At 42.2% G+C, this 22911-nt stretch overlaps 3 protein-coding genes across 4 annotated transcripts; 1 reads left to right on the forward strand and 2 right to left on the reverse strand.

Moving 5' to 3' along the window:
• Positions 1-750: 750 nt before the first annotated feature.
• On the reverse strand, positions 751-4993 carry arl4ab (ADP-ribosylation factor-like 4ab). Its single transcript, XM_079368323.1, has 2 exons — positions 4845-4993; positions 751-3754 (listed from the first exon to the last, which is right to left on the reverse strand). The coding sequence occupies exon 2, from the start codon at positions 3683-3685 to the stop codon at positions 3086-3088; it is 600 nt and encodes a 199-aa protein (XP_079224449.1). The 5' UTR covers positions 3686-3754; positions 4845-4993; the 3' UTR covers positions 751-3085.
• A 1063-nt stretch (positions 4994-6056) lies between these two features.
• Positions 6057-19039, reverse strand: scin (scinderin). The gene is made up of 16 exons (XM_079368679.1): positions 18532-19039; positions 14275-14429; positions 12889-13050; positions 12629-12778; positions 12299-12391; positions 10968-11100; positions 10750-10838; positions 10418-10633; positions 10027-10148; positions 9647-9737; positions 8571-8741; positions 8316-8493; positions 7144-7265; positions 6865-6942; positions 6725-6785; positions 6057-6565 (listed from the first exon to the last, which is right to left on the reverse strand). Exons 1-16 carry the CDS (start codon positions 18722-18724, stop codon positions 6402-6404), a joined length of 2178 nt encoding a protein of 725 aa, XP_079224805.1. The 5' UTR covers positions 18725-19039; the 3' UTR covers positions 6057-6401.
• A 1470-nt stretch (positions 19040-20509) lies between these two features.
• On the forward strand, positions 20510-22911 carry LOC306839545 (SUN domain-containing protein 3-like). Of its 2 annotated transcripts, XM_079368300.1 has the most exons (8): positions 20510-20609; positions 20827-20917; positions 21025-21320; positions 21451-21585; positions 21791-21912; positions 22031-22204; positions 22340-22429; positions 22608-22911. In XM_079368300.1, coding segments are annotated over exons 1-8 (1059 nt in total). In that variant the 5' UTR covers positions 20510-20608; the 3' UTR covers positions 22758-22911. The 2 variants fall into 2 exon arrangements, with proteins under 2 accessions (XP_079224426.1, XP_079224425.1); XM_079368299.1 differs by lacking the exon at positions 20510-20609 and having other exon boundaries at positions 20747-20917.

The following is a 22911-nucleotide window of genomic DNA, read 5'->3' on the forward strand; positions in this document are numbered from 1 at the left end:
TAAGAAGCAGCATCATGTAGAGTTAGTTAAAAGCAGGTTGTTATGGAGGATGAACTCCTTCATAGTGAGACAGACACGTCTCTGGCAGGGGGGAATACTTTGATATTTGAATATTTCACAGATCTGATCTGAAGCCATTTTTATCACGTAGACGTTTTATCCCCCATGTTTGTGTTTATCGCACTGTGACGCCATGCGTGCAACAAAATTATAAAGTCTAAAAGAAACTATTGAATCCAATAAAACAAGGTGAGACGAGCTCCTGTCGTAACGTAACTTTAACCTATATTAAAACTCAAAACAAAGATATTTATGAGCTTTCAAACACATCTCATTCTTCTTCAGCAAAGTGTCAGAAGACTTGAACATGAAGGGCACCATGCGGGACATTTGGATTTGAAGCAACGTTTTACTTTATCCGGTCGGATTATAAAGTGTCTCTCCTCCTTTTTTCTTGAATTGAATATTCATAACGATTCAACAAGCTGGAGTGTGAGTGCACTGAGAGGTTAAACTGGGACACTTTAAGGAAGAAAGAGTGTTTCTTTTATCAGCTCTCGTATACCTGCAGAGGTCAGGGATTCCTAAGCGGGCGTCTTTTTTTAGACAGCAGCTCTGACTCAGGCTTTTTTATCTCGCAGCGGTTAGTTACATAAAGCAGCGAGTGGAGAACAAACGTGCTGCCTGAACGGATCAACAGCCTCACAGATAAGATAAAAAAGAAGAGAAACACACGCTCCAGCTCATCACTGTCCTTCACTTTCTTTATTCCAAGGGACCAAACACATAAATATGAACACCCTGCAAACAGCGCTGAAGAATGACAACAGTATCAACATATCTTATATGTAAAACGCTTCTTTTGAAGCAATAATTCACCTCGCTCAGATTTCTTTCGGTGTCCTTTGAAAGTCTGTTTTTCGTTAAAGTGCATTCGGACGGCGTCTCTGCTGACCGTGTGGATGTGGATGTTTGGACAGGCAGTCGAAGGATCTTCCTGCTGAGCAGTGTGGACACGTGGATGTTTGTGGGTCGTGAAATCACAGAATCTTCAACTTTAACAGCCAATCAGGGACGACCACCATGGGAGTAACAAACAGTTTTGGAGGGAACCTTTTTTTCCCCCACAGTCAATAATGCATCACATCCAAACACTTCACATTCACAAGCACAAAAATCACTGAATGAGAAGTCAAACTCAAAATACAACTGATGGTACGTGTCACAGCCGAAGTGCAACAAGACAAAATGTTGAGCTTGGTGGACAAATCGGTGTCAACAAAGGGGAGGTAGTGATGCTAATGTTAGCAAGTGAGCTAATTAATCGCTCTTTTTCAGGCTGCTTTATTCACAACAGGTCGGTCAGCCGTCAGCATGTCCTTTCATGGTTCAAATTGACTCCACGCCGGCGTAACAATGGCGTCCCTGTCTGTGATTTCATATTGAATGTCGGCGTTGCAGAAGCACGGCACAGCTGGAGCTTCACGTACACGCAGTCAGACACGCACACAGCGCTGCGCTCTCCCTCTGGCTCCGCTTAAACCGTCTCGCCTCTGACTCTGTTACTACCTCCGAAGACTCGTACAGAAGGGGGATCACTTCGACCCCCGATTACACGTCCGCAACATTTAGCATGAACGCTAAACGTCACAGCGGCGTAAATATCGCAGCTTGAAGTATCAGTCTGTTAACTCAGGAGTTTCATTGGAAATAATGCTCATGAGGAAACAATGATTACAAAAACGAGTATTTCACACAGTCCAGCAACGGCACTCGCTAGCTACACAAACGGACAAGTGTGAAAGCTGAAGCTTTGTCCACAAGACAAATGTGCTCATCTTAGCAAAAACCACTCACAACTGTATGCTAGGAATGTTAGCATCCTTTTAGGGCCAGGACAGCAGCAGTGCAGTGAAGCTGTGGCACTTCAAACTCAAGAGTACTAAATGGCTGGTTAACTTCTTCTTCTAGTGTTTTAATCTTTGATTTATCCGTCTTCATTTGAAGCTAAAGATCTGTTTATCGATACAGCTGTGCGACTCCTCGGGGTGAGGCTAGAGCACGAGCAGACGGCTTTTCAGATCGGAGGAATCCTCGGCACACCAGGATCGTCCAAAGTGACCTTTACAAATCTAAAACAAAAGTTTCCCTTCATGGCTTCTTCAGGTTTGCTCTCCTCTTGATCAGCGTCAAATCTTCAAAGTTAGCCTTAAAAAAATCCCCTATCATTTAGAATCAGTGTTGATTGTCTGGGCAGGAGAAACAAGTAGTGTTAGCCAGCTAGCTAGCTAACAGGCTACTCATATAAGTGAGAACAGAGAGCATTTGAGTTTTTTCTTTTAATGCTATAAAACAATAAATAATACCATGATTTACAAAGATGGTGACGTTCATGAATCCAATAACAATTAAGTAACAATATCGACTTTTTTTCACATTTACGTTGTCTCTTGACGTTTGCTAATGCATTAATTACTGCGACAAAAAGGCCCCATTTTTCATCCAGCTTCTCCTGGATCAGTGCGACTCTGCTCGACCTCACACACTCAAGTGTTCGGCCACATGTAGAAAAGTCTCAATACGAATAATGCAAATGATTGTTTTCATGACTTGGAGCCTTTACATGTTTCAGGATCACACGGTGCATCCTGCTCTCAATGAAAAACGTCAGGACAAATATCTCCTTGTGCAAAATGAATATAAAACACTTTGATAGCTTTGTTCTAATACTGTCCTTTCTGCCGTCTCTCTAAACAAGCTTTGGTAGGATACAAAATATAAAGATTGTCTGTGAACAGCTAAGCAGCACATATTCTTACAAACAGCTTAAAACAGACGAGTCGTTCACAGAGTAAACTTCACAGCCTGCCGCTGTGCAGCACAACACTGGACTTTGTAAAGATTGACTTGTTGCTGTTGACATTCAGAGCCCACGGGGCAAAATCAATCCCACTGTCCTCCTCTGACCTGAACGCACAGTCCCACCGGAGGGGTCAAACTCAGCCAATCAGAGACCAGAGGTCAGCCCAACGATTAGTTCTTATGTAGCTTTAGATCCAGCTCACGTGTTTTTTGTTTTTTAAGATCATCTCTTCTTCTTCTGTTGCCGCAGCATCTTTCTCCTCTTTATGATCATGGCGTTCAGCTTCTCCAGCCCTTCCTGCAGCCCCTCGCCAATGATGGCGCACGCCGGCTGAAGGTGCCAGGGCGTCGCCGTGCTGAGCTCGCCCAGAGCCAACATGCTCTCCATCTCTGCCAGGCTCAGGGAGTTCCTCAAGTCCTGTTTGTTTGCAACTACCAGCACCGGCACGCCCTGGTTCTCCGCCAGCCGCGTTATCTTGTGCAGCTCCGTTTTGGCCTCCTCGATGCGCTCGGTGTCGACTGAGTCCACCACAAACACGATGCCGTCAGCGCAGCGGGTGTAAGAGCGCCAAAGAGGCCGCAGCTTCTCCTGACCTCCTACATCCCAGAAGTGGAAGGAGGCTGTCCGCCTGTTGCTTCCCAGCGACACTTTGATCTTCTCTGTGTTGAAACCTTTGGTGGGGACAGTGTTCACAAACTCGTTGAAGCGCAGGCGGTACAGCACGGTGGTCTTCCCCGCACAATCCAGACCCAGAATGACGATGTGGAGCGCCTGGAAGGACGGCAGGCAGAGGAAGTGATGGTCTGATAATCCGTTCCCCATGTTGGTCACCAAATTAGGAAGCCTTGCCACCAAATATTGACCAATGTCCCGCTTTTTATTCCTCAGGTGCTGCAGCAGGAGAGAGAGGAGGGAGGGTAAACACAGTGTAATGCATAATGAGTCAAAGCACACAAACACCAAGCACTCCATGGGTTTACAAAAGACCAAACACCCAACAAGTGAATCCCCCCCCCCCCCTTCCCTGAAGACTAAACATCCTCACATTATCCTGCCTCCGAGGGATGAATGAGAAATAAAACAGCAGGGAGGGTAGCAGCACATTTGCACACTGGGATTTCATACGCTAATTCCCATTGAGCTCGTGAAACAGTAAACAGCAGGATGAAGGCTTTTTAAACTGAGCTGAAATCCCATCATTTAACAGTCAGGATGAGCTGTGTTCAGGGACCGCAGGAACATATGAGGGAGGCACACTGACACGGTTTCGATTCAGCTTTTGAAGAAGGTGTTGCTCGGCAACATGGACTGACTTCTCTCTTAAGATGAAAGGCGAACTCCATTTAAAAAAACTACAAAATAAAATAAATCCACGCTTATAAGCCAATACACGCACTTTCTAGTACATGAGTTAACACATTATAAAACCGCACGGTCGTTCTGACTAATTCGGCATACATCTGGTCCACATTAAATAAATGTATTCAATCAAATCTCTTCTTTAAACATGTGTTACACAGCGGCCGCTCGTGCCCTGCCCACTGCGTAATGAGAAAAAGACAGCGGACATTAACAGGTGATTCTTTACAAAAGTGAACATTAATAAGAAAACCATTTCTACCTGCTGCATGAGATTGAAACCGAATAGTGTAACTATCACTACCTGGAGAATCAAAGTCTGGTAAAATTGTGATTTTTTAAAACGGAGTTTGGTGTGTAGTTCTCTTGGTTTCAGCCCAAACTCGATCAACTCGAGGCTATGAAACAACAAGTGCTCAAAAAAAAAAAGAAATAAATAAATAAAGTTAAACAGAGTTAAGTGGGCTCAGCGTGTTTGACAAACACGGCTGCACAATAATCAGTAATGAAAGGTTAAATTATATTTTAGTATTTTAATAATTTGCCATGCATTCACCTGAAATGTGATTTTTATTTAATTAAATATAAATGATGCTCAGCTCTCCTCTCAGTTAAAACGTACCTTCACACACAGTGTTGGTCCATCACTGACTGTCTCTGTGTCCACAGCTGGAGTCTCATCACGCTTCGTTCAATGCTTCTCACGCATTGACACATCAAGTGGAAGGACTCTCCTCTTCACGCCTCCACAGCAGCGTCAAGCCCACAACAGTAAACAACACCACATCCGCTGAAGCCTTTCAAAATAAAGCCTGGTAACTAACTTTTAAATATCTGTTTTTAAAGCATCAGATCAAGTGTCAACTTATCAACTATTAATACCGCTGAAAATTATATCTGCATTTGTGTAATGGCACAAAATATTGATTTCTGTGTCATATTCATGAATGTTGAAATAGCTATTTGACTCTCGTATTTCTGTTTATGATCAGTTACAGCACATTGAGTTTACTTTACCTAATGGAATGTGAATCTTTATTAAACCTTTTAAACTATTTCACCTTTGATTTATTTTGGAGTCGGATGTTGGCGAGGTGATGAAAACGATTATTTAACCTAAAGGAAACTGTGATGCTCCGTTCCTCCATCATTACACTTCTACAAAAGGTAAGTTTGACTTAAAATGTTCTCTCCAGGCGTTCATATGTATTTTCAGCCCACGAGTCCTGATTAAAGTAAATACTCTGCAGCTTTCAGTGTGTTTTCATGCTTTTATTTGAGCCCTGAAACGATGGTATTTCCGGTTTGATTACATCCTAATGTAGTTACCTTGACGCACCTGGATTGCACGGTCGGATCGGCAGTGAACAACGCCTGTTGCTGTTACGCGCAGACATGGACGCGCACATGCACACACCTGCGCGCGCACGCAGGTCACCTGTTTGTGGCAGTCAAACAGAGGAAACCTCTAGAGAAAGTGAAATGTCAGCTTTTTCATTGCATGAAATATTTTCTCCTCTTTACACAAGGTCTGAATGCTGATCTGTACATCTGGGTTTTTCCTGAAAACAAGGAACAGCACGTTATATGACTGTTACAAGAATAATAATAAACCTAATGGATCATTACTGAAGTATGACAACGGGGGCCTTTAGGGCCCATGTGGTCGGGACTGATGAAGGTGGCAATGCTCTTTTGATTGTGGTCACGAAGGCTCACAGGGCAGGTTATGTAAGTTGTCTGCAGGTCATAGGGGCATACATGGGATGAGTTCTCATCCTTTCATTGAGTACTTTACGTTGGGATAAATTATTTTCTTTTCAACCACAAGATGAAGAGTTCAAAATCAATCTTTATTCATTTGTGGAAGCAAACAACTTATTTGTAAAATAATTTCGAAAAAGATTTCAAAGGAGACACAATATTTCAAACTGAAAATCCAGGAGCCGAGGTTCCTGAAGTTTTCCTTTTTTTTTTTTTTTGCCCCAATCAGACGAGACATCTGAGAATCCCTGACACATCTGTAGAAACAATATTTCAGGTACAAAACAATAAAAACAACTTGAGTGCAAATGTGAAGTTAAAAAAAGTGAAAACAATTTTTAAAGACGTTGAGTGTGTTCCTCTCATCACACTGACTATATAAAAGCATTATTAATGTCTCCCCATATACGAGAGTCTACAGGCGCATGGCATGCATGCTCTTGCTGACCGAGTCCCAGTGGGAGGGGTCCCAGGCCAGGAACCAGCCTGTGAAGGTGGGGGGCTCATGGCCTTGTTTCACCACAACCAGAGGGGTCTGCTTGTCCCGCCCGCTCGGGTCAGAATCCACATATTGTTTGGCTGCAGAGGAGACAAACAAAAAAGTCACTGTTAAGGTACAGAAAGGCTCCTCAGCTGCTGACTCATGTGTCGGCAGTGACCTCATGTGGCGGAGAGAGGTATTACATGTGAAACTCGTTAAACCTCTGTGGATGAGTCTAAGCAGAACCAGAAGCTCACCAGATTTGAGAGACTCGGTCCTCTCCACCTCGTTGGCGTCCTTCCCGATCCAGACGAACACCTGCAGCAGAGAATCAGGTGTGTTAGAGAGAGAGTGTTTGATTCATCCAGAGATGATCGTAACGGCAGCAGCAGTGTACCTGATCCCAAACATCCAGCAGCATCACGTCATCTTCTGCCAGGTCGTCCTGAGTGAACTCTCCTGGAACCTCCTCGATCTGCACGACATGAAAACACACACGCTCTAAAACAAACACACCGCAGCTTCTCACAGATCTGCTCAAGTGAGAAAGATAACAGCTGACTGATGAGGATGTTTCTAGTTATGATTAACTACGTGGGAGTAAACAGAACCGCGGCTTTAATGTGTACAGATTGATAACATGAAGAGGTTTGATGATCCAGGATCAGACACTTACGATGAACCTGCCCGTCTTATTGGAGCATCCAAACAGACGAGGAGGGTGAGGCAGGGTCTGACTCTCCAGCCTCTCGGAGGTCTGGTACTTTGTCTTCCCCCCTAAGGCCGTCCAAAAATCAGCTGTAGGAGAAAAAGAAAAAAAACACGCAAAAATCAGCACAGACCTTTTAGAAGAAAACGTTCATTCAGGTGAAGCGGTGCAGAAGTAACACACGTTATGATGTGTGGAAAAAAGGCACCGGAAATTAGATCTGCATTTATTCTGTCGAATGCAAAAGCAGGAAGTATTTAAAGTCTCCTTCAATCCTCAGCGTGTCAACATTGTGTGTATGTTGTTTTATACAAGCTACATAAGGTTCTTTGTTCCTTTTGTCAGACGAGGGCGATTCTTGTGTTTGATTGACAGCAGCTGGAGGCTACTGGAGAGCAGATCGGCAAGTAAAGTGAGAGACAGAATAAACTAACTCTGACCCGACATGACTGTTTTTTTTTGTGTGTGTGTTGAAGATCTCGTCCTGCATCCATCCCGACCCAGCTGACATTTGCATGAGTGTTTCTCCTCTCTGCAGCACAATGCAGAGCAACACACTCAGTGTTTACTTATCACAGGTAGAGCCAACAGAGGCTCAGGTTTATTTAAGTACCTGTTATTCCAGCTCCGAGTCACAAAGCCAGAACGTATGTTGACGGACATGTTTTAAAGGAGAATTACAACAACATTTCAACATATTGGATCGAATTAAGTTTAGGAAATTATGGGATTTCCCCGTTAGATAAATTCAAAAAGCTGCTCAGATTGTTGCTCTAATTGTTTGACACCTTCAGACGTGTTTTACAAGATTCAAAATGGGGTTTTTTAAAGCCATAAACAGCCATGACTTTTTAGACTCAATTGAAAAAACCCCAGCAATTTAACTTACAAAGCGTAGGAGTTGCTGGTCTAATCCCCTGAACAGATTCAGTGTGTAAAAGTGTAATATTGGTGTTTTTATTGGTTATTTCAGATCATACATATTACTCCTTCAATGCACATCTAACTTGCCGAGTCACCAGCAGCTCCTGCGCTCTGAGAGGTTAAATGTTTTTGTTGTTTTGGTGGCTTTAAAGCGACTGAAGTAACGGCAGACAACTCGTGATTTAATGCATGTCTGTAATGAGGTAGACAGTGACCTGGTTCTTTTTCTTCAGTGATGCGTTTGCTGCTGCAGTTCAGCTCTTTACTCATGTACTCGGCTCCCTTTAATTCTTCATCGCTGGCTCCTTTACCCATCCACAGGTAGCCCTGCCCACTGGCCATCTTCAGCAGGTAGGCGTCGTTAGAGTTCAGACTGGCTGCAGCAGCCTCCACCTGCAACACACGTAGGGCTTAACATTTCCGGACAACATGAAATACTACACTTGGTAAAAACACAGTGAGATCCTGACCTCAGCTATCCTGGTGATGGTGCCGAGGTTTCGTCGGACCTGAAACAGTCTGGTCTGAGGAGCGGGGGCCTGACCTCCGTGGCGTGACGTACCATTCTTGTAAACAATGAGGGGTTTGGACTTGAAGAGACTCAGCAGATGAGGAGGTTCTTTACCTTGACACACTCTGACCTGATGACACACAAAAACAGAAGAGGAATAAAATGTACACAGAGGTTTTGTTTATTGAAATCCTCAAAGGAACAGACCCCCACTGTAAGTCGCATTAAACATGTCAGGGTGGAATAGATTTATCATCGCTTGAAATGACGACGGTCGGCGTAAAGGTGCTGCTGAAGAATCTTAAATGTAGCGCCCTCGTCTCTTCTGATGGACGCAAACCATCAAGCTCACGAGCTATCATGAGAGTTGAGAGTTAAATAAGACAGCTTTTGGTTGACACTTCAACAATAAGAGAAACTACAGTGTGATTTGAATTCGCCATGATTTAACTTAAAGGTCACATATTCTGTAACAATCCTTTTCTCTGAGTTCCTCTGACTCTAACATGTCTGTCTACAAACCCCCCAATGATAAGAAAAGTCCACCCTCTCCGTCTTCTGCCTGCTCCATGTGTGCTCAAACAGGCCATTTGGAGATGTTCCCTTCATGACATCACAAAGGGCAGTAGCCCCTCCCCTAGGTGGGTGACACTCCCACAGCTAGGTGTTTGTTCTGCCCTCTGAGTCTGCCTTCTCACCGTAAACAACAGGACATGGAGCCAGAAAGCACAGAGTACACCCGAGAAATAGAGGGGTTTATAGACATGATCAAATACAGGATCAGAGTGGATTTACAACAACACACTTCACACACATGATGAAGAGGAGCTCTGACACTGATTTACACTGAAGAGGAGGAGATCATGTGACTTTTACATATTCAACAGGAAAAGAAGGCAGCTTTGTTCAATGGTGCACTTTTTCTGACAGCTTAAATAGAAAAAAATGACCTTGTAACACAATGAAATTAAATAATATAAAGTCCTATTAGATAGAGAGACACATTCACATTCTCCACATTGTTTAACATCATACCTGAACTGCATTTCCTCCCAGCGATCGATCTAGCTGTACGGTCAGGAAGGCCGACGCTGTAAGCTCGTCTAAGGAGCAGCTCGCTCCCTGCCTGTAGGCCAGACAGAGACACGTGACAAGGATCAGTGTTTGTTTAATAAAACGACTCTTTGCTAACTCTTAAAGCGTGTTGCCCTTTGGCTGCGACACTGAAATAGAGCTAAAGGGCTTTAGAGATGACTACAGGAAGATAATCCTCCATTAATACAACTCTAATAACATAAAGATAAACAGATATAGAAGAGATAAATGAGGAAGCCAGAGCATCGGTGCGTATCACAGAGGAAGTAACAACTCTTTGTTTGAAGTAGAACCATCTCAGTGAGTGATCGTCGTCGTACCAGGTGTAGATGATCTGCCTCTTTCCGTACGTGTACAGGATGATGTAACAGTCGCCGCCGTAAAACTGACCGAAGCTCTTTGAGTCGACAGGAACTCTGCCGCTGCTCTCCACCCTCCAGATCTGACAAAAGAAAGAAAAGTATGTGAGGATGGGGATAATTTCCATCTACAAAAAGTTCAGAAATCTTCTTTCAAAATAAAAGCAGTTTTGCTCCCAATAGGAAAACGCTAAACAAGCACAAAACTACAAAATAAAAGCACATCTAAACCAAGTTAAAATGTGATTAATCGTGATTAACTTTTGACATTAAGCTTATAAAGGGCACAGATGCGATGGCCTGTGATTTATCACGTTTCCTGTTTGGCCACGCTCGCTGAAAGCTAAGTCACCTGAGTGTCTCCGCTGCCGTCGTCCACCATGTTGTACTGAGCTGCCATGTGATGGGACTCGTGAAGCTTTGAGGCATCAAACTCCACCTGCTGGATCTTCGCGATCCTCTCTGTCACAACCACCTTTCCGAATCCGTCGCTCTGGTCCCGGTCTCTCCATCCCATGAAGAACTGCTTGAACATGGGGGTCTCTCCCCCCTCAGGTAACACTTGGATCTGCAGCAACAAAACAAACAAAACTAAAACCAACCTGAACATCTTATTCCTATATATACTAGGACACGACTTTTTCTCTTCAGATAAAATCATCCAGCAGAAAAGTGGAAGTGAACCTGTGTGTTTGCTGGGTAGCGCATCTGTTTGATGAAGCCCTCGGCTGTTTTCATTGCCTCTTTTCTCTCACCTGGGTTGGCCTTGTGTCCTGTTGGTTCACAAATAAGAACAAACAGATGTTAACATAAAGTACTCAAACAACCTGCTTCAAAGACGCGCACACAATTAAAGCAGTGAAAGCTGATCCTGAGTTTCTCAGAGGCCAGTGTCTGTTTACCTTTCCATACAAATATCATCTTGTTTTTGCCGTGGTCTAAGATGAAGCATTCCTCCGAGATCAGGTCGGCCTGGAGGAAAGGGTTCTCCTCCTTCACAACGCTCACTTTCATGGATCCTGTTGCATCAGAAACCTGAAACAAACCAACACAAACAAGGTGAGAGTTGGTAGATTTGGTGCCCACTAAAGTTCTCTGAGTGCAAATGCACTTTTGTAAGACACATCATGCAGCAGGGTTGTCACGATACTAGAATTTTAATTTCGATACCGATACTCAGACAAAAGCTCAATACTCGACACCATTTTCGACACCGAAAAAAAACAACTGTAGAAGGATGATTTCCTTTTATAAAGTTGAGAATACAAACTATAAACAGAATACAATTTTTTCATAAAGTATTACGGAGCGCAACATTTAACAACAAAGTCTTACACTTTTATGAGGAAGCATAGCTACATTTAGCAGCTTATGTTAATAGTAGCTGCTGGTCGACTTCTTTCTTTGACATATAAACATAAGACTTTCAGGGAAAAATATTTGTGTTGTCCTTTAATTAAACACAGTGTGTTTCAGTTACAGACGGGCAGGACTGTTAACGTTTGCTCCCACATTAACATGGGTTGTTTCATTATTAGCCACGGCTGCTAGCTTAAAATACGAGACAGCTAACATGGCTATCGGCTAGTTAAACGGCTAACGTTAACATGTATATTTATATGTTGCTGAAACAGGAGCTTAATTGACCTCTCTAAATTCATCGTAGAGACCGAGTGTCGGTCTTTCAGATGCTTTGCCAACTTTGATACGCTGCTGGACTTTTTAACCACCACTTTGAAGCATTGCCTTCATACGGAGCTGTCGAAATCTGTTGCTTTTCCTTAAGCATTTGCTTGATATTTACAATACTTGCAGACTTTTTCATTTCCATCATTTTCAACTAAAACTAGTTTCTCATTATGATGAGGTTGTGTGTTTATCTGACCGAAGAGGCTGCAAGTGTGTCTGTGTCTGCAGCAGCGAAAAGTTTTCAACTTAAGGAGGCGAGGAAAAAAAAACTGGAGACGATAGAAAGTAAAATATGAGATGAAGACGGCGCTGGTAGTATTGCATTTGCTGACAAGCAGACGTTATGGGACACAAGCGTTGCCAGGTCGTTGTTTGTAAAGTGTTTGCATGTGCAGTTGTTGACATAACCTCACGTATGTTGAGCGTTCTGTTTGATTGTCTGAGCAGCAAGCAGAGAGGCTCATCGCTCTCTGTGTGACGAAAGCATGATGTGAGGTGTGATGTTTGATGTTTTGTGTCTGTCTCTGTGTACATGGTACTGCACCATGTATAGTTTGGCCATTTTCCTGTTGGACACGTCTGCCTCTGTGTCATCGTCGTCATTTCCCTCTGACAGCTGCGGCTTCGCTCCAAGAACCTGTTGGCATAAAACATAAAAATGACCAGCTCTTAATGCATCTGTTGTATTATTCAGGCTAGCAAGTTAACGGCAGGACAAAACAACAGCAGGCAGTAAGACATGAGAGCGCATCAAGGTGAAGCACACCTACATGTGGCCGAGGCCTCAGTTTTGGTACGTAATATTGGATGTTTTATTTGAGACATGAGACAGATGTTGAAGGGAGTTACACAGATGTTGTGTGAAAGTTTTTACATTAGTTAGCGCGGAGGGTTCATTGCCTTCTTCTACGACCACCAGCTCTGCTCGGGCGTTCCTCTCGTTGTCTCTGATCGCTCTGGCCACCTGTGCCGCCTTCAGCCGCTCAAACTTGTTGCACTTGGCTCCACACCACTGATAGATCTTCTACAGTGAACACACACACACACACACACACACACACACAGTCAGTGAACACATCTGAACAAGTCTGTAGATTCACCTTCCCTCCCTCAGCAAACATCCAACATCCTCACGTCTCCGAGGTCCACGATGAAGCAGTCCCCGCTGTTGAAGCTGGACCAGCTGAGGGGGACCTGCGTCGCCCTGACGACCCGCCTGCCCTTGATGTGAAGGAGTCTCTGTGCCGAAAGGTCATTGGTGATCACGTGATGGAAACCTGAGGCCACGCCCCCTGTCTGAGGAGAAAAAAAAACTACGTTGCATTCATTCGCCTATTTGCTCAAGACTCTCTCTTCTGTCCCATGAGTCACTTTTTCTGTGGTCAGGAATAATCCTGCTACAGAGGCATGGAAATAAATCACACACGTGATTCAGACAGGAAAAACAAACATGTTTACTTGGGATCTTAATGTCGAGTAATATTTCAAACTTAGCTTCTTATAATGTTGTAACTCCTTTGTATTGATTGATTTATGAGTTTTTTTATACCTTGTACTTCTTCATTTTTGAAGTCTTGCACAACATGTTTCTATTCTTGTTTTAGGCTTTTTATTCGTTTGTTCCTATGTGAAGCACTTTGGGCTGCATGTTTTTAATGGGAGGGGCTTCAAATGTGTGAAAAAGAAGGGTTTTTTTTTCAGATGATAAATACAAACATCTTCTTCTACCCTGTGCTCCATCAGCAATTATTATCTCTATCCTTTCCCTCAGAATCCGGCCTCCTAAAAGGAAGTTTTTCCTGCCACTGTAACTTCTTCGTAATATAGAAATGAATCAGGTCTTTTCACCTGCTCTTTGTAAAGTGTCCCGAGAAAACATTTCTTATGAATTGGCGCTAAACAACTAAAGATGGACTGATCATTTGGGGGGCGATTTTGGCTTCTGGGTGTTTTCACAGTCGTCAGCAGTAAGTGTTAAACGAGCTCCAGCTGTTTTTTAATCAGACATGAGGAGCGACCTTGTGTTCAGATTAAAAGTGAAGTTAAATTCTCCCCTTCAAATATGTCTGCCGAATAAACGCTGTCATGCCTTGGTTTAGGTCATCCTCCCAGAAGAGCGCCTGTTCGTGTGCTTCTGTTGAGTCTCACTTTCACTGTAAATAGTAAGTTATTCCGAGGCTTCACACTGGTTTATTTCACAGGTATGTTAACCAAGAAACTGATCTTTTGCACGAACAGGTCTTGAGTTTGCTGAATTAACAGCACGATGATGCAGATTTGTAAAAAGTACAAGGTCAAGCTCTGTCAGGTCCGTCCTCGAGAGGAGAAGAAAACAAATGTTTGTTCCTTGAATGCAGGTCAGATGGATCATTTCGGATGCATTCAAGGGAGTCAAGGAATCTAAACGCTGATTGGCTCAGCTTCTAGAAGCTTTAATTATCTCCAGTGTGAAATAATGAACATGTATGATGTGCAGGCAAACTTGTCTTTTTAAGCCGAGGTTTTCAAATTGACCCACACCTTGTACGTGATCCCGCCCTTGAAGTAGCTGCTGAAGGCCGTGGACTCGACCCCCTGCAGTTCTCTGTACTGGACCGGCTTCCCTCCCAGGTAGTCGTCCAGCTGCACAGAGAAGATGGCCGCCGCCGCGCTCTCATCTTGACTGCACTCCTTTCCTTTAAAGAACAAATACACGCTTGAAACCACGCTGGAAAACATTGGATATTGGTTTCCATTTTTGTTACTACAAGAGTCAAAGCTTCCATCTTAGTCACAGGATGAAGAGAAACATCTTATTTATCTGTCAGACAGTTGAACCCTGACATCACAGAGTCTTCAGCTGGATCGAGTGCAGGAAAGTGTTGAATGTGGCAGAGGTGCAAGGAAAGAAAGATCACTCACAGCTGCATCGAAAATGAATCGACAGACAGGAAGTGTGACCAAAAAGGAAATTTAAACAGCAATGCCTTTATAAATAGGAAACCACAGCTGAACAGACAGAAAGGGCACACTGTACTTTCTCTTTCCTGTTTCAGTCCAAATGTGCAAAACAAAAATCAGCTCTCCAGAAACTTTGTGTATTTTTGATTGACTCTTAAGTGCATATATTTAACTGGACAGAGATAGGACATGTTGGGAGAAAAGAGTTACACAAAGGTCATCATTTTTGGCTGAAATCTTTGTTGGGAAATTAAGTCCTAAAGTCGGAGCCTGTGAGTGACAACAATATTAACTTTCAGCGGACGCACTTTGCCTTCACGTAGTTAGAGTAGAACCATGACAGCGTTTCTGTAATCTACTGGAAACATCACAGGACAGTTTGTGTCTTTTCATCATTTTCTCACAACAAATGTAAAAGTAGGGTTTAAGCATTTTGCTTGGATAGATGGATAGATAGATAGATAGATAGATAGATAGATAGATAGATAGATAGATAGATAGATAGATAGATAGATAGATAGATAGATAGATAGATAGATAGATAGATAGATAGATAGATAGATAGATAGATAGATAGATAGATAGATTCGTGCAGCTGAATGACCAGATGACCTGATGACAGTGTGAACGTTTCAGGGTGACAGCAGCGTCAGCAGAACACTCAGACACTCAAAGTGCACGTTAAGTGTTTTTTCAAGTTGTGGTTCGGACTGACAGGAAGGCTGAGACGAGCGTTTGCATGTATGTTGGTTAATGATTTATGCTGATGGACTCACTCTGAGTGAACATCTTCAGTGGGAATCTGCAGAAGAAAGATTTATTACAGAAGGAAGGAAGTACGCTCACTGAAGAACTCGCAATATCCTGATCTCACACACAACCGAGACGTCAATAAATCCTTTACACAGAAGCTCCTCGGTGTGCAGATCTGGTTTGCTTCTCTTTACCTCTTTGTGTTTTGGGATCCAGCACCTACTCAGGGATGTGCGTGTCTTTTTTGATTTCCATTGGAGAGTAATACTTTTCCTGTTTTGCTCTTTTCTTTTTTACACCGTGTGCAATCACAATTAATAATCGTCTCTCAGATGTGCTCATTTAAAATTCATTAAGTACTTCCTGTTCACCTTTTCTACAAATTGAGGCACCATGAAGAGCGTTTAGAGAGAGAGGAGAGTCTGAAACATGCTGAAAGAAACATTAACATGAGGTCGTGCATTTTGAACGCCTGAGGAAGCTGTATGAGCGCTTTGTTTTACCTTGCTAAACCTCAATTTAGTATTTATCGAGAAACAAAACCGCAGCGATGTACACAGAGAAATACAACCACACAGGAAGCTTTTTTTAACCGAGGTTTGTCGATGGAAAAGTTGAGGTCAAGTATTAAAAAGTTTGTTCGCACAAACAGTGTAAGCAGGAAATGAACCTGAAGTTTGCATCACTATGAGAAGTCTCACATTTTGATGAAACAACAGTTAACATGTTGTTATGGATCTGCCTGATGTTTGTTCTTCCTCCAATAACGCCTCAGTGCACCCCATTGTAAGGATCCTTTAAGACTATGAACACACCTGACATAAAGTTCAATAATATAACCTAACACGTCCTTAGAGGTTAAAATATGTTGCTTCGGTTTTTAATGACTCATCCATGAAAAGATTAAACTAAAACACGCTGTCCAGTAACACCATGATTCATCCGCCACTGAAAATAGAAAATAGTTCCAAAGATTATGTCTGCTTGCATGCTTTTAAATTCCTCTCTTTTATTTTGATAGAACTTCTTTCTGTTGTGTCGACTAAAAAACAAAGCTTCATTCCCGTCACTTGCATGAAAGTGGAAATGTTAAAGACTCGAGAACTAATTAAAAACCAGAACTCCTAAAACATGGCTTCAAACCACATCCAGGAGATGTGACTTTATCCACTTTCACTTCCTCAAATGGCCCATTTCATACGTGTCTTTCTGTGTGAAACAAAAAATATGTTGGATGTAAACTAACGAGAAAACACGCACATCCAAACCAAATACATGAAGGAAAAGAAATCACTCCAGACAAAGAGAGAAAGACGCCGTTTGATTTGTATTCAGACGACGTGGAATTTAACGTCAATAGGAGTTGGGACCAAAGCGCTTTGGATATACGAGCTAATAGCTGGTCGCATTTAGCTCGACCGCCATGTCTGATCACTCTTTAGTCGTGTTGGCGCGGCGAAAGAGTGATCAGACGTGACGGTCGTTGTGATAGTCGACGCTCCGGTTGTCGGGGGATGAATCTGTTAGTGTGTGGAGGGCGGAGTCGGCCGTCTCGTTGCTTATCAAGAGACAAGAACTGAACTGTAAATCTGTCGTGATTGGTCGTCGTGTTTGTGCTCGCTCACGTTCCGAAAATGGTTTAAGATTTAAAAATATATATATTTCAGTATGTGTCAGGCCTCAAAGACTCCAACCCATAACGTCCCTGAGTGCCCGCTGCGCCGTCACCTCACCTAAAACATTTTTTCTAACATTTCCACTTCGAAAAAAATACTACATTTATATCCTCGTAGAAAAGTGTTTCCTGTCACTCTCTATCGTATTAAGAGGCTTCTTAGTGTTTCTTCAGAGCCTGATGTGAGTAACATCTGTGACTCTGCAGGACTTTATTGACACACACTTTCCTCTTTTCACTTCCTGTTTGGCTTCTTCATGCTGCTTTATCTCATTATCAGACGTTTATCAGAAGAGACAGGAGAGGAAATAGAACGAAGACTCCTTCTTTTTTAAACTCTGAATGTCGGACAGAAGATGAAGTTTAAGTACCTAAATAAAAAGAAGAAGAAGAACAGGATTTATTTTCTTTTGTGCACTTCGGAAGAAAATAGAAATGTGGAACATAGAGAAGAAATGAACACACAAACTGAAAAACAGCAGAGGAAAGAATAACTCCTGATAATGTTTCTTGTAAATCTGACGACGGCTCGTTTGACTGTGAGCAGGAAGAGATCTACGCATGACGAGAGCATGCAAACTAAACACACAGACTGTTTTTAAAACCTCCTTCTGTTGACTTGTTTGCATACTGTGGCAAAAATCAAATGTAGTTAAGGTTATTAACCCTTATTCTTTAAGGTTTAACACGTTCAAAAAATGGTTTACAAATGTTTTTCTGCCTTCATAGTCGACCACAGTTAAAACATCTTTACTAAATCTGTTATGTCACTGTGGAAGTCTGCAGGGTTTCTATAGACTCTGAAGTGATAAATATCTATCGCTTCACCACTTCCCCCACTTTCATATCTCTCTAAAAGCCTCTAAAGTCGTAACGTCCCATCATCAGTCATTAAACAGAGGACACTTAGAGACAGACAGAAGAAAAGAATGATGAAGTCAAAACTTCTCTCGGAAACAAGAGGGGAGGCTGAAGGTTTGGTTCCAGACATACGAAGTGAACATGAACATTTTAGACAAATTCACGAAGCATGATTCATTTATTGAAAAAGGATGATCCAAAAGAAGCCAATCCTTCTGTGGTCAGAGAAATCAGAGAAGTGGGACAATAAAAACATAAAGCACTTCCTGTAAATAACTTTTAATTTGTAGTTTGCCGCCCTGACTCTGAAATTGTTATGACTTTTCCCGTAAAGCATGAAAAGGTGACCTTTATCCTCTAGATTAGATTATCTCCAGCCTGACAACACCACAATAATATATGTATTGTTACATTATCTTTATTATGTGTCTGGTGTGATCAACACCACTTTCTATTCCTGCAAACTGATCGGATCATTGTGACTGTTTCTGCATCATTTCAGCTGTTCTTCTTCCTGAAAGCACAGAGGCAAGCAAGAGGCATCTTACCGAGCCAGTAGTGTAAGTGGTAGAAGAAGTTGTCCCTCTGTTTGAGCGTGCTCAGGATCACATAAGCGTCTCCAGTGTAAAAGTTCCCGTGGAGGCTCTCAGGAACAGGAACCAGCTCCAGGCTCTCGATCCTCCAGATCTGCAGGCCGGCTTTCTGCCCTGCCGTGGCGAACTCTTTGTGATGAAGGACCATTTTTTGTTTTTTGTTGTTGTGCTGCTGAGAGGCTCAGAGTGATGATAATGAGATGAAGGTGTGACAGCTGAGAGCAGAAGCACACTGCAGCTCTGTTCCTCACTGACTGACTGACTGACTGAGTGAGTCTGTCTGCAGCAGGTTTTCACTTCTGCTTTCATACAGCCCTTAAACACACACACACACAAACCCACTGAGTAGGTGTGTCTACAGTCTGTCAGCACCCACATGCATCCTCAAACACTTGTGCATGAATGAAACCATTCAGGAAACACACACTTTTTTTTTTCTTCATAAGCCATGGAAGAAAAACAAGAAATGCACCAGTATTCTGGTTCCAGTAGAATCAGACATCATGAGTCCATTAAAGCTGCAACGATGACTAATCTAATATTGATCTCCAGTCCAACAGGAAACACGAACACATCAGCACTGAGTTGTCTGTTTACACTTCGAGCAACATAATAGTTCACTTGGAGAGCTTTTTGTGTGCACTGAATTGATTAATGTAAGTCAAATATTTAGGGCCCAAAGCACTGGCTTGTCAAATCCGTTGATTAGATCGATGAAGCATAACGGTCGTGACGTCATTACAAACCGACCGCGGTGTAGTTCGCTAGCGCATAACGTTAGCTTTTTACTTCTCTCGGCTGCATTAACTCTTCAAACTTCATATAAATGATGTTCATCTGTAAAGATTATCCTGCTAAACAAAACAACAATGCGTCAGAAACGTGTGTTTGACACACAGCTTATTTTATGCAATGATCCAAAATCCAATGCAAAAATCCCATAGGCGAATTTTCGTAGGAACCACCAGCGCCATTTTTTCGGGCTGGCCTACAAAAATATGTCATTACTATACCAGCCTATTGGAGGAAGGAAACCGCACATTCTTGAATGCAATATTTGGTTAGATAATCTCTGTTTAGTGTATAAAAGGGTTCAGGGAAAGATAGTCGGGGCTCAGACTTCATGAACTGACCAGGTATCTGTCTGTCGTCAGGGACACGTAGTGTTGAACCCAGAGACTCTGTAACTTGTATTCTTGATTCATCAGGTTAATAAACTCTGTTAACCTGAAAGAGACATCTTCAGTCATTCCTCTCATCCCATCAAAAGAATGTGCAGAGATTTGAGGTAATGATTTAGAGGAGTCAGATTTCTATTAACAACATTTAGGAAAAGGATTAAACAGCAACTTTTATCCTTCAGTTCTCTTCAAGTGTAACATTTTTGAGTGCCTCAACGTGAACCAAAACTCACCAAAATGGTTATGGTCATCGGCTTTGGTGAAAAATTCAATATTCAATCTTCTCACCATGACCATGAGTCAGCAATTAATCAAATTCTGGATTATAATTGTTCATATTCTTATAACCATAGGCTGTATAACAAGTAGATAAACACACCAAAATAATGTCACACTATAATAACTTATATACCAACTATTCTGTTAAAGTAAAGTTAACTTTGAGAATTGTGCTGAAACAGAACAGAACAAATCTCCAGTCCACATGTGTCTGAATATATTCAAATAAAGTAATCTTTATTGAACATTTGTCTGATGAACACTTTTTAAGAAAAAGATTGCATCATAACTATAAAGTTCCAATTTTTTTTACGGAAGTAATTCATGCTTAAAGTTTGTTTACCTTTAAATGTGTTGCTAAGCAACAACAGACCAAAGGACATTCCAGATCAAAGAACAGAATCCCTCTCTGTGTCGAGTATTCATCATTTTGAGAAAGACTTGCAAGCAGGACGGTCAGTTTTTCCATTTACAGAGAGTCGGTTGAAATCGTCCGATACATCTGATTAAGGAAACATTTCTACAAGGATTTAAACGTCATTTTTACGATACAGGAGGAAGAAGAAGTAAAAAGTAAGTACAAGTCGCAAACTTTACACTTGAAAAATTAACTTGATGCAAATCCCTTTTTGACCTCGGGTTTGTCATCAAACATTTTTGAAACTAAAGTGCATTTAAATGAATTTAGATTCATGAAAGTATATAAAGTGTTGTATATATGATAATACATCATCTCTACCTCAGAATGTGACTAATGATTTGACCTTCATGTCTTTGTGCTTTTTTTCAGTGATGCCCAGGAGAAGTCTTCGTCTGCAAGAAGCGGGATACTACACAGAACAGGGAACGCCATCTGTTAACTACAAGGAAACCTTGATTAGGTAAGTAGCTTTACTGTGTCTCTTCATATGTTGAGTGTGTTATTAGGTAAGTGCATTACAAACATACACATCGAACACTCAGTTCTAACTTGTGTTTCATCTTGCAGGGTCTTTCGGAGGAGGAAACACAAAAACGGGCCTATGAAACCTACCTACACTGAGGGACCTACTAACCCCATCATCCACTGTGACACGTCCAATGAGCTCACCAGAAACGGCAGCATTAACAGGAGTCATCAGGCTTCTGCTTCCTTTGTTGAGGTTAAAGTCGCTGAGAGTAACCCCACTCTGACCAGGACCCCGACCAATCAGAGCACAGCGTCTGCAGTGGAAACAAAAGGCAGCTCATTTTGGAAGATCATCAGTGCTGTTGTGCTCGTGCTTGTGCTCCTTAAAAGTTCTGGTAAGTGAAATGTCAAGTTTTTTGATACAAACATTTTGAGTACATCAGAAAAACCTTGAGAAAATCTTCATTTCCCGATTACAGTTTTATTAAAATTAAATTTCTAACATCTGTGCTTTTTATCCCTCAGGACACTCGAGAACCGACGACAGCGTGCACTTCCAATTCCAAAAATTCCAAGAGGACTTGATGTCACTTCAGCAGAGGACAAACATGCATTTTCCTCAGACAGACACTCTACCAGACTTTGCCCTGGAATCGCAAGGTAAGCTATCTCCATCGACCATCTTTCTAACTGTTGACCTTATTCACATGGCAGCCATTTACCCCTGACATTTTTTTCCTCAGATCAAATATGTCATAAGTTTTTCAGAGGAAAATGGCTGCCATGAGAATATAAATGTACACCTTATTGTGATACTTGTTTGGAAGTAGACTTCTAACTGTTTTTCTTGCTTTGTGTTGTTTAGGTGCCAGAACATTGCAGCATCTGTCCTCAGATACATATCGGCCTCAAGGAAACAAGAACTTTCTATTGGATACAATATTCAACTGGTGCTGTTCTTCCAAAAAACAGAGAGGAGTGATCCAGGTGAGAATCAATTAGCCACATGAACAGATGGTTTATCAGTCATATTCAATAACATTGCATACAGTTGAAGTTAATGAATGAACAGTCGAGACTAAGACGTTGAACTTTTCTCTTTCAGGCACCTTCCAGGCTGAATCCAGGAGAATGCTGGCCTTTTTCAGGGGGTCGAGGACACTTAGTCATCTCTCTGTCCCACCCAGTCTCTATCTCCCACGTGACACTCAGCCACATCGCCAAGAGCCAGTCGCCCAATGGACACATTGCAAGTGCACCGAGGGAATTTTCCGTCTATGTAAGTCATATATGTTCCATCCCAATTAGAGATATATGTCACATATGTACATGTTGGATCTTCAAATCGTATGTATAATACATGTTCTCGTTTGACGTCAGAAATAGCTAACCTGTTTGTTTTTGTCTTCATCAGGGAATGAGGGGAACAGACGAGGAAGGCACCCTCTTAGGAAGAATGGTGTATGAACAAGATGGAACTCCACATCAGACCTTTGCTCTGCCTGTAAGTATGATCTTAGAGGTTCATAGATAGTTCATGAACATGCATTTTGAAGAAGTTTATTATGACAACACATACAGCAGATGTCAAGTTATTCAAACTCTCACTGCCAGCACTGTTTTTTGTCTTTCCATTTGTTTCTCTATTTCAATGTCTGACTCTTTTGTTTGTCTCCCAACAGAATCCGGACAAAGACGTCTTCAGATATGTGAGGTTGCAGATTGAAAACAACTGGGGCAACATTGACTACACCTGCCTCTACAACTTTAGGGTGCACGGGAAAACACAACCCACTGCCAGCTACTCTCAGGGAGAAGGCTGGCAATACTAGGGGAATACTGGAGGAGCGAGGGAGGTATATTTTTTTGGTGAGTAACATCCGGGCCAATTTTCATAAAGTCACACCGTACAACTGAATCGTTTTCGACACACGACATAACCTTAACTTTTATGTGCTAACACCGTACGTCTGAATCGTTTACAGC

The sequence above is a fragment of the Symphodus melops genome, assembly GCF_947650265.1.
Source record: "Symphodus melops genome assembly, chromosome: 18".
NCBI lineage: Eukaryota > Metazoa > Chordata > Actinopteri > Labriformes > Labridae > Symphodus > Symphodus melops.